This window comes from Bison bison, unplaced genomic scaffold, assembly GCF_000754665.1.
Source record: "Bison bison bison isolate TAMUID 2011002044 unplaced genomic scaffold, Bison_UMD1.0 scf7180017849595, whole genome shotgun sequence".
In the NCBI taxonomy this organism is placed as follows: domain Eukaryota; kingdom Metazoa; phylum Chordata; class Mammalia; order Artiodactyla; family Bovidae; genus Bison; species Bison bison.
In genome coordinates this window covers 5,545-17,725 of record NW_011480168.1, presented here as the reverse complement: position 1 = coordinate 17,725, position 12,181 = coordinate 5,545, and the positions used below count along the sequence as shown (strand labels likewise).

Below are 12,181 nucleotides of genomic sequence, written 5' to 3'. Positions count from 1 at the left end.
GACTCTTGAGAGTCCCTTGGACAGCAAGGAGATCCAACCAGTCCATTCTAAAGGAAATCAGTCCTGAAGATTCATTGGAAGGACTGATGCTGAAGCTGAAGCTCCGATACTTTGGCCACCTGATGCGAAGAACTGACTCATTGGAAAAGATCCTGATGCTGGGAAAGATTGAAGGTGGGAGGAAAAGGGATGACAGAGGATGAGATGGTTGGATGGCATCCCGACTCGATGGACATGAGTTGAGCAAACTCTAGCAGTTATTAATGGACAGGGAAGCCTGCCATACTGTGGTACATGGCATCACAAAGAGTCACACACAACTGAGCGACTGAACTGAACTGATAAGGGGAAAGAATATGAAGAAGAATAGATATCTATATCTGTACCAGACCAGCTGAAATGTAAAGGATGCTGATGGAGGCTGGTTCTGACCCTCAAGACTTCAATAAGCTGAAGCTTGGAGTCTGCCACAGCCCAAGACCCTTAATGAACATGTCTGTAAATTTACAGTGTTAGTCACTCACTCATGTCTGACTCTTTGCAACCTCATGGACCACCAGGCTCCTCTGTCTATGGGATTCTCCAGGCAAGAATACTGGAGTGCATTGCCATGCCCTCCTCTGGGGATCTTCCCCACCTAGGGATTGAACCCAGATCTTCTGCTGTGGGCAGATTGCTTACCATCTGAGCTACCATGGAAGCTTGAACATGCCTGTTCCCATAGATTAAAGCTTCCCCACCTTTGCGGTTTAGAGAGACACTGCTCTGGAAAGCTGCATGGTGTTCTCCATAGTTCTGCAAGTAATACACTTTTCCTTCCCATGAGCTTTGGCTGGGTTGTATCTTCTGGCTCAACACCCACCAAGATGTAAACTCACTTTTCTGGTAACATTTCTCCATCCAGAGTCCCAACCACCACTAGATACTACTTCTACAGTCAGTCGTCTTGCTTCCAATACATGGAAATCACCTTATTTTTCTGTGAGCAAATCTACCTAATGGCCAGAAACAGTGTCCCTATTTTATCTTGTGAAGCTAGTAGGTGTCAAGCAAACTCAGCTCTGTGGATCCATTGTCCTCCAGTTTGATGCCTCGTTGTACAGAAAACACTTGCAAGACTTTGAGGTTTTATTTATATCTCATTTCTGAACGCTTTTGATACCTACATTAAATACACAGATTACTCATCAGTGCCACTTCTACTTTGAGGTTAAAAATCCTCCAAGTTTTTTCTAACATACCTATTCCATGCGTTGCATTTAAATCTTTGACCATACGTTGTTTATCTTGTGTCTCATCAGAATTTAGTTAATTACACCGTTTCCCCCTGAATAATGTGGTACTCACCCCATAGGAGATCTTTTCAAAACTGGATTTGACAAGGTAGGGCACAGGTGGGCCTAGGAGAAAGTCCGGGAGCACGACTGCCATCTGGTGGAGCTGTGATTCTAGTTGAGGGCACTGGAAGGAAACATCCAGCCTGAGGACATCCCGCCCACTTGAGGATACAGGCCTAAGAGGCAGTGCCTGAAAACAAGCAAAGAAAATGGCCAAAATGCGCCTGTACGCTGGAGGCTTCTTGACAGAAATGCCCCCTGAGCAGCCAATCCCTGAGCGGTTGGGTGGGGCCTCTTTCTCTCTCCACACCCTTCCAGCACCTATTAGTAGGACTGCCTCCATCACAACGCCGATTGGTCGCTTGTGCCTGACAGGGTACAGGCCGGCTGCTCGCCATTCACTTCGCCTCAACGAGGGAGGACTCCATGCCATCGAGCTCTGAACGAGCCTAGGACTGGTGTTGGCAGCGCCGCAGAACAGCTGGGAGACTTACCGGAACACACCCTGCACAACCCTCACAAACCCTTACCGTGACGGCTTCAAATTCCAGGGTGAGAGGCCCCAAATCCCGTCAGCTTTGAAGAACCTGGGTCCTAACTTGAAGGGAGCTCGCATCTCGTCAGCTTCAGGGACTACAAGTCCCTTCACCCCCAGAAACACCAAATCCCCTGGTGCTGTGACCCTCAAATACCTAGAGTAATCCCAGTTCCCCTCAGGCTGCTGCTGCGTCACCTCAGTCGTGTCCGACTGTGTGTGACCCCAGAGACGGCAGCCCACCAGGCTCCCCCGTCCCTAGGACTCTCTAGGCAAGAACACTGTAGTGGGTTGCCATTTCCTTCTCCAATGCATGAAAGTGAAAAGTCAAAGTGAAGTCACTCAGTTGTGTCTGACTCTTAGCGACCCCGTGGACTGCACCCCACAAGGCTCCTTTGTCCGTGGGATTTTCCAGGCAAGAGTACTGGAGTGGGGTGCCATTGCCTTCTCCGCCCCTCAGGTTGAGGCACCCTCAAAATAGCACCCACAGAGAGACCAAATTTCCTTAACCTCGGAGACCCTGAATACCTCAGCCTGGGAGCTCTTAAAACTCTTTGTCCTCAAGACTCCCACTGTCCTGCCTGTCAGAGACCTAAAGCCCCTTAATAAGAAACCTCCAATTTCCTCAGCCTCAAAGATCACAAGTTCTCTCACCCTGCACATCCTACATCAGCCAAAACATCCCCAGTCTCCTCTGTCTGAGGATCCCAGTTCCTTCAGCCCCCGTGTCGCAGATGTCCTCAAGCAGAGTGACTTGTCTCTTAAACGTAGAACCCATGTTATGCCCAGATTTTTCCGAGTTCCCAGGCAGAGATCCTCAAAACACTTCTTGGAGAAATATTCCCTCTCGTGCACTGGAACAGAGCCCTGATTTCAGCCTGACCCCAGTCCAGCAGTTATGGGCTTCTAGGTCTCCTCAGGACTCCCTCTGTCACCCACAGACACGTCCCTCCCAGTGCCTTTCCTCAGAGGGGCGGAATTGTAGGGGAACCATAGAAACCAAATCTAGTTCACATTAGGCTGGCCTGTCATAGCTGGTCAGGATCCGTCCCTCTCACCAACACCCTCACTCCGACTTTCCCCACACCTTCCTGCCCTGGACACTCCACCCAAGGAAGACAGACCAGGCTCTGGACAGTGGTCTGGGCTATCTCAGCATCTTCTTCTTCCACAGGCACCTTGACATTGAGGCAGTCCCATGGCCATGAGCCCAAACAGGTCTCCAGAGAACAGCACTGAGGGAGATGCTGGGAGAACAGAGTGGAAGCCCAAGGTGAGAGGCGGAGGTGGCAAAGCTGGGCTCTAAGCCAGCTCTATAGGAAGGACATGGCGCTGGTCCCTGAAGGACCACAAACTGCTTGCCTGGGCAGCTGAGTGAACTTCTCTGTGAATGTACACAGGATGGAAATGCCTGGTCCTGTCTGAGATGGTGGGGAGGAGTGGGACAAAACAGGACACTAGCATCATCAACTGCTCTGTGTCCAGGGAGAGTTAGGAAAGTGCTCAGTGTTTGTTCAGTTAAGCAGGACACAGGCAGGAAGGAAAGTCTTCATCCCTGTCTCACAGAGACCATCCAGTAGCTTCAGGCTACTCTCTGCACAAAAGGTGGAGGAGAAGTCAGCTCTAAGGTCTGACATATATTAGTAAGTCACTGATGGAATCTACTATTTTCCTTAGGCCAAAGATGCTTTCAAAGACATTTCCATATACTTCACCAAGGAAGAATGGGCAGAGATGGGAGAATGGGAAAAAATCCGATATAGGAATGTGAAAAGGAACTACGAAGCGCTGATTGCTATAGGTAACACGAAGTGCTGGGTGCCTGTGAGCCTGGGAAACATGAAACAGGTCTTCACCCTTAGTGATTACTTGGCCCTCTCTTAGGTGGCTTCTTCTGCTCACAGTCCCTTTTGTGTGGAGACTAACCTGGAGGGAATTTTTATTGTTTTGTTCCAAAGTGGGGTTGACCCTGGCAGTGCAGAGCTCACATCTTGCCTTGTTCTACATTCTTCCAGCCCATCCTACTGATTTCCCTGACTTTGTGACACTTTCCATTGCTTCTGTGCTTTGTGCCTCCTTCTTAGAATATATATTTTGCTTCTTTCCAGGTTTCAGAGCCACTCAACCAGGTTTCATGCATCACGGCAGGCAGGTCCTCAAATCCCAGGTAGATGACACTGAGGATTCTGATGAAGAATGGACACCAAGGCAACAAGGTGAGGGGCCAGAAGGATTTAGAGGTGTCTTCAAGAAACCAGCCTGGGCTTAGGTCTCAACTGCGTCTCAGCCATTAGCAAAGAAAACATAATTTTCAGCATTCTAAAGTGGTTGTGGCTGAGTATTGACATGAGCCTGAATGAAGGTGAAGGTATAGGTTTTCCAGTGTTTTCTGTTTAAAATTTATCATTCTTTGTAAAAAGAATTATTTTTGCTAAACATCCTTAATGAAAGGCAATTAAACATACCCTAGACTATAAATTCACTTAGCTCTTGACTATAGGTTAAAAAAATAAAACACAAATAGGATTGTTTTCTTATTTTCCTTTTTGGAATGGTTGTTGTTCATGCATGGGAAGATATTTGAATGTTGATTTTGTACCATGCAACTTTCTGTGCAGGTTTTGTGTGTGTGTGTAATTTAAAAAATTTTTCTGCACATAAAATCATGTCCTCTGTGAACAGACATAATTTTACTTCTTTCTTTCCAACTGGAAGCCTTTTGTTTCCTTTTCTAATCTAATGCCCTGGCTAGGACTTCTAATATTATATTTTATAGAAGTATTGAGAATGGGCATCCTTGCCTTTTTCTCTTGATCTTAGAAGTTTTCAGCTTTTCATTGATGACTATGATGTTAGAGATAGACTTTTCATATATGACCTTTACTTTATTGCAGTCATTTCCTTCTATTTTTACTTTGTTAAGTATTTTTGTCATGAAAGTCTAGTAAATTTATTAGATACTTTACAGGCATCAGATGAAGCACAGATGAAGTTTCATATTTTTTAAATTTTAATAAAATTATGTTATGCTCCCAGTGGAAGCATAGGAGTTGATGATACAGAAATCACTTTCCATTCCTCCTTTGGTAATCCTTGTCCTTGTCACTCTCTGGCTCAGAATTTTGTATCCTTAATTAGAATGCCCAGAGTTTGGAAACATTTACCAACCAAAACTCTGATTCTCATCATTTTTTAGGTAAACCTTCTGGGATGGCCTTCAGAGGGGAGCCCAGTAAACACCCGAAGGTGAGTGTCTCCCAAATCCTGTTGACAAAAGAATCCTCCTCACGGATCCAGTCACAGGTGAGAATAGGAGGAAACACAGAGATCCTGGAGACTGCTGCCTTCCTGTCCTGAATCTTTAGCACAATGTCTGATATCATTACCATCTTTATAGTTAGTAAGAACAGCAAATATAGTAGGCTGTTCTATTGTTACATTATTTTCACAATATTTCAGACTTTAAGCATTTTATGTGAATAAACTTACTTAAACCTTAAAACAATCCTACAGTACCTATAAGTAAGTATATAGCTATCACCATTATAGATCAAGAAACTGAGGTAAAAAAGTTTGATTATATTCGTGGGAACACAGTATCACTGGTGGTACAATCTAATGCAAAGCACCTTCCCTAAACCCCTTACAAAGTTGTTAGAACTTCCATAGTTCTATAAAGTTTCTTCTTACATCTTTATATCATTCATCTGAGAGATGTTTTCAACCTCAGTTCTTTTGTGCTGTGCTAGTGAGGGATATCTGACTAAGGGAAGCTTAAGGACATGTTGGGCAGTTTGTAGAGTGGATGGTCCAAGATGAAGAAGCTGAAGGACATATTGGACAGTTTGTAGAGTGGACAGTCCAGGATGAAGAAGGTGACATGATCCCTACCTCAGAGACTCCTACTCCAATAAGATTAAGTAACTTGCAGCTCTGACAAGCTTCAGGTTTATGACTCAAAAACAACAAATAAGAAAATAACTGAAGGACTTCACATAGGTTACCAGCTTTTGAGTAGAAACTCATCATCTGGACATGATTTCAAATGCTCATTCTTGTAGGAGGAAGTAACAAGTCCTTCCTCTGAGCTCTGATTAGACAACTCTCCTGTTTGGAATCATTTGTTTAGCCTGCCCCTGTTTTGTGAGCTTTGAGAGCGTAGCCCATACCCGTTAATTCTCAGATGTCCAGGCCCAGCTCAAAGCCCCTAAGGGCCCTCTGAATGTTTTGTGAATGAGTGACTCCACATTTAAACATTCATCTAGGAATAAGAAGGTCAAGGAATACTGAGGATAGTATTTGTGAGCTAGACTTCAAATATAGAAGCAGTCAAGGGGATATATTGATGGCAGGGATGTATGCTCACATTCATTCTGTATTAAAGAGCTCACACAACGATTTGTTGAATGTTATCAAACTTCATGTCCACTATCACATTAAGAATCAGCATGTATACCAATTTATAGATCAGGAAACTGAGGAGAACCCACTAGTCGTACAGCCTTCTTCAAGGAGAATTGATGAGGCCAGCTACTTTAATTCCAAACATTGTCTCTAGGACATGGCAACCTGCAACTTCCAGCTCATTTTCTTTATTGTCTGAATGTGTTTCTGTAGATCATCTTTTCTCTTCTCAATCTCACTACTTTGTCACCTTATTTTCCAGATGTGTTTTGTCCCCTCTGTAATTTTCCATACTTCCTCGTCCATCAAAGGTCCCCTAATTAGTAGAAAACCTCACGGATTTCTCTATGAGCCCTTACCCTCTTCTTTCCCTGACCTCAAGCTATTCTCCCTGCGTTGCTCTCACTTTTATGCAGAAAGTTGAAGGGAAAGAATCTTAAGATATGAATTCTAGTTTTGATTCACTACCCACTTAGGTCCTTTTTTTACACTCCAGTGTTCAGAGCCCCCCTCCACCAGGTATTTCCAAGAATTGTCAAAGTATTAACTAAAGTCATGCATGTAAAAATACTTCATATAGTCCTAAAGAACTAAAGAAATACATGTTGTCTTTTACTCACATGGAAGAGATTGTCCAGAGGACCACTAAATAAGGTATCTAGTTTGAAGAAATTGCCGGGAGCAGCAAAATTGCTGAAGAAAAGTGGCTCCAAACAGGCTCAGAAACCAGTGCCCCCTCCCAGAGAAGCGAGGACCCCTGGAAAGCACCCCAGACACAAAGTCGGTAAGATAAAGTTTGGGGAGTTCCTCTAATTAGTTCCTCTAATCCCTGTAGAAAAGCTAATAAGTATGGCCTAGGTGTGGGGTGTGGACTTTGGGTAGGCGTGGGTTTAAGCTGGACTGATCTGAGGCATAAAGTTAGCACTGGGGCCTTGGGGAAATCTTATACATTTTCTGAGGTCCTGATTGCTCATCTGTAAAGTGCAGATACAGACACATAACTCATACGGTGTTTGGAAGCATTGCATGAAATGCAAAAGTGCTGACACCTACAAGTAATTCAATAAATCCAGCTGTGATGATAGAGACCTCACTTTGTTAGTATTTATACACAGACCTCTGCTCAATGCTTTAGGTGTCATGCCCTTAACATATATTTTCTGAGTAAATGTGTCAGTGAACTATTTCCTAAGTAAAAAGGTTGGGAAGTTAAACCTACTAACGGAAGTACAGGAAGCTAACACTGAACTGGGCATCTGTGGTCAGTGTGGAGCCTCAGTGTCCTGAACCAGTAGTTAAAGGGAGAAGAAACAAAGTATAGAGAAGGGACTTCCCGGTGGTTAAGTGGTTATGACTCCACACTTCCCCTGCAGGAGGTGTGGGTTCCATTCCTGGTCAGGGAACTAAGATCCCACAAACCATGCAGCATGGCCAATAGATAATGTATCATTAAAACATAAAAATACACAAGTAAAAGTTTGAAAAATAAATGTGAAAAAGTTTTAACAAACTGTATAGATGGACAAGTAGGAGATCTCACCCTTTCTGATAAAACAGGGACTAATTCTCCAGACCCCACCAGCCTTGCTTAGCTTCTGTTCTCCATGTTAGAACTCAGAAGAAAGGAGACCGAAGTGAAGAGGTACAGTGTACGAGAAAGAAAGGGCCATGTGTACCAAGAGGTCAGCGAGCCCCAGGATGACGACTACCTGTGTGAGTGACCCTGCTGGCCCACTCATGGAGAAGGGGTTATGAGACCTTGGTACAATAACCTCACCTCACCATTTGGTCCCCCAATCATCCCCTTCCTCTATGACTTGGGGTACAAGATCAAGGCCAAAGGCCGCGAGTGCCCCAGCTCTTTCTGAAGGTCTTTCCGACCAGCAACATCCCTATACCTCCCCTCATCCCTGTTGCTCTCACCTCCAGATTGTGAGGAGTGTCAGAACTTCTTCATCGACAGCTGTGCTGCCCACGGGCCCCCAACCTTTGTAAAGGACTCTGCAGTGGAAAAGGGGCATGCCAACCGCTCAGCCCTCACTCTGCCCCCTGGGTTAAGTATCAGGCCATCGGGCATCCCTGAGGCTGGGCTTGGAGTGTGGAATGAGGCATCCGATCTGCCACTGGGCCTGCATTTTGGCCCCTACGAGGGTCAGATCATATACAATGAAGAGGACTCCAACAGTGGATACTGCTGGCTGGTGAGAAATAGCCCTCTTTCCCTGTCCTCTGGCTCTAATCGTTTGTGTGTTGTGGGGGTGTACTTCATGTCTACATGCAAGGACACGGATGGTGATGACATGTCGGCAATGACACAGTCAGCCCTGTGTACTGCGTGCACTGGGCATGAACACAGGACTTCTATCCAAAGGTCAGAGGAAGGTGGGGGACAGTGGTACAGGCACACAAGACTTCTATCTAAAGATCAGAGGAAGGTGGGAGACAGTGGTACAGGCATACAGAAGTGACCCTTCACTTGTGGAGCCCTTGCCTTCAATGTGCCAGTAGACTCAGACTTGAAATGATGAGCTTACTGTGTGGTCCGACTGGCAGTTGAATCCATGCTGGCTGAAGAGCACCAATGCCAGCAGGGGGAAAGTTCTCCTATTACTTACTACCAAAAAAAATAAAAGAGAGAAGAAAGCTTGTATCTCTTTTCTGACACTCAGGTCACCAAAGGGAGAAACAGCTACGAGTATGTGGATGGAAAAGACACGTCTTTGGCCAACTGGATGAGGTGGGTGCAGTGAGCCTGCAGTTTGTAGATGTCGCTCCTCCCTCAAGCCCACACCCCTTTCCTTCTCAGCCCATCTCCCTCGGTAGCTTTCACATCTTCTTTCCTCTTTTCCCTCCATATCATGCTCTTTCATTTCAAAAGACATTAGAAAGAAAGAAAGAAAAATATAGCATGTGCCCTCAAAATATAAGTCTATATGCTCAACAAAACTGAGGTACTTGAAAACAACTTGAGGAGTCTAGATTCACCAGGGACACTTTACCTCACTTAACTGACACTTACCAAACACTCTATGTCCCAGTTTAGACAGTGAACTTCATTACTGAAGCAGATCACACAACCCATGTCCTTTTGCAGAACATACTGAAGACAGACATTAACCAATTGATTTTAGGAATAGTAACCTTGCTTTTTCTATTTTTGAATAATTGCACAGCACCAGGATAACCTAACATGGGAGACCTTGAGTCCGTGTGGGCAACAACCTCCCCAGGCTCGGTTCCAGTGAGAAGTGGGCCCTGAGGCCTGAGAAGGAATGGGGAGCAGGATGGCCGTGAGCATGGCCACTCTCTGAGGGCCTCTACTTTCATCAGGGCAGGCAGAAAGTGAATAAACTATTACTGTTCTCTGTCTCAAGCTATGTCAGAGCACTCTCCATGTTTCCATGGGAGAGGGTGGGCAAATGAATAGGACCCTGGATACATGTCGGGAGATTGGAGAAAAGCCTCTGGAGAGAAGGCAGGCTGGGGTGAGTGCTGAGGGGTGCATGCTAGCCTAGGAGTACCAAGTCCTGTGGAATGAAAGAGAACTTAATTTAGAGTTTAGAGGAGCTGGAGGTCACCAGTCTTACGGACAGTCCAGGTGGAGACAAGTCTGGAACTGGGCTCTGGACAATGGCTAATTAGGTAAGGAGAGAAAAGCATTCCAGCCAGGAAGAGGACCGGAAACAGGATCTGGAAATAGGAATTCACACAGCCAGGTCTAATGTGTGAACAGAAGGTCCCCATGGGGGGCAGTGGGAACCATGGCGGCCTCAGAGCCTGAAGGCTCTGGTGTCCAGTAGTGGAAGGGTCTCCTCACCTGTGGTTTCTTTCCCTTTCCCGGCCTTGACCCCAGGTATGTGAACTGTGCCCGGGATGATGAGGAGCAGAACCTGGTGGCCTTGCAGTATCACGGGCAGATCTTCTACCGAACCTGCCAGGTGGTCAGGCCGGGCTGTGAGCTGCTGGTCTGGTATGGGGACGAGTATGGCGAGGAACTCGGCATCAAGCAGGACAAAAGGGGGAAGAGCAAGCTCTCGGCCCAGAGAGGTGAGCGCCAGCCCTCTTCCAGCACTCCACCCCATCCTGGGGAGCTTCCCTGGTCCTATTCTGAAGCACAGTCCAATCCAGTCTAAAGTCAGTCAAGTTGCAATTAAAATGTCTCAGAATTTGATTCATTTCATAAGACTGTTAGGAAAAATATTTATATTAAAAATATTAGTTCTAATTTTCAATATTTCATGCAAAAAATATGTAACATCACCTTCTTCTGAAAGGCTTAGAAGCAAAAAGCAAGTTTTTTAGCACCTACCAGCTCTCTCACCTTTACCAGTTTCTTCCTCATTTCCTCCACATTTCTAAGTGACATGCATACAGTGATTTGCATTCAGTTACTGTTTCAGTTTGTTGTCATGTGAATTCATACTTTGTGCCAGACAGGGCTACACACACTGAAGCAGACAGAACCACTGCCTTGGGGCAGCGTGGGCTTCATACCAGACAGGGGCTGGTGCTCTGAGGAAAACCAGTGCAGTAAAGTGCCTCGGATCAGCATGCACAGAGTGGGGTGTGGCAGAGGATGGTGGGGCAGGGTCTCTGCAGAGATAACACCTGTGGATTCCAGGATTCCAGGCAGGGGAGCAGCCAGTGCTGCAGTCCCAGGGCCGGGAAGAGAGGCCATGCCAGTGGTCGCAGGAGGAAGCACAGAGGGAGAGGAAGGAGGCTGGACGGAACACAGAAGCCTCAGCGCCCATGTCCATGTGCAGGCCTTAGGGGTCTTCTTGGGTGACACAGAACAACCATGTGGCTACCAGCTCCAAGCGGCACGTTCTCTGTGCTAAGATGATGCTTCGGCTCATTTTTGGGAAGAGACAGCAGTGGGGAGTCCCCTCAGAGGTCAGTTCATTGCCAGACATGAGGGGAGAGTGGCCTGGGTAAAGATGCTTGGGAGTGAGGGTGTGAAGAGTCTGGCTGGAGATGTATTTTTAAGCAGGACTTCCTAGTGCATGTTAAATGGACTAAGACTGTGTGAAATAAGAGGTATGAGTATTGATGAGGCTTGAGAAAGGACATGTCTTTATTGTATGATGTATAGAAAACAGAGAGGAGCAATTTATGAACCAACCGGGGCAGCAGGAGCCAGAGACCTGTAGTCAGTAGGACCTGGGCCTCTTGGTCTCGTCCAGTCTCAAACCCACTTCCTGCAGAGTGGTTTCTTTGAAAAGCTGCTCTTTGAACAAGAAGCCTCAAATTCAGCTTTACTCACACCTGCTCTAACCACCCCCTGTGCTGCCTCCTATATACAGAGAGCTCCAGGCCAGGTGCCCCTAACTTAATAGACCCTTTCCCCTCACAGGGAGCCATTCAGGAAGATTCCACCTAAGTCATCAAGAGTCTTATCTCTCAGTAGGGTAAAATACCTGTGGCCACTGTGACACGACTTTTCAGATACTTACACTCAGGGAAAGGTCCCTGCAGATCCACCTCTATCAGGAGAGACGCTGCCTCTGATGCTACTGAAAGGTCCCTAGGCTGGGTGGTATGTAGAAAAGGCCCTTGATGCAAGCTTCCTGGATTTCTGTAGATGTAGAGAATAAGAATGGAATGGATAAGTGGACTGTAAAGACCCACTTGATGGGAGACAAATCGTGCACCGTCAACACTAAGATGGTTACTGGGGCAGGCTTTACCATGGCACACCAGCTACCTGACTAAAAGCTTCTTCTTTCAGCAGAACCAAAGCCCAAGATCTACCCATGTGCCTCCTGCTGTCTGTCCTTCTCCAGTCAGAAATTCCTCAGCCAACATGTCCAACGCAATCACCCTTCTCAGATCCTCCTGAGGCCATCTATAGGAGACCACCTCCAACCAGAGGATCCCTGTCCAGGCAGTCAAAATCAGCAGCAGC

The 12,181-nt window shown here is 46.3% G+C and overlaps 1 protein-coding gene across 1 annotated transcript; it reads left to right on the top strand.

The window, feature by feature from the left end:
* Positions 1-3,076: 3,076 nt before the first annotated feature.
* On the top strand, positions 3,077-12,154 carry LOC104993967 (probable histone-lysine N-methyltransferase PRDM7; the record flags this gene model as incomplete). The annotated part of the gene is given in 11 exon segments (XM_010847405.1): positions 3,077-3,145; positions 3,550-3,673; positions 3,981-4,088; positions 5,069-5,118; positions 6,904-7,060; positions 7,888-7,989; positions 8,206-8,477; positions 8,946-9,013; positions 10,130-10,323; positions 11,858-11,943; positions 12,008-12,154. Coding segments are annotated over 11 exon segments (1,377 nt in total), but the record flags the coding sequence as incomplete, so codon positions are not given.
* Between the last annotated feature and the right edge of the window lie 27 nt (positions 12,155-12,181).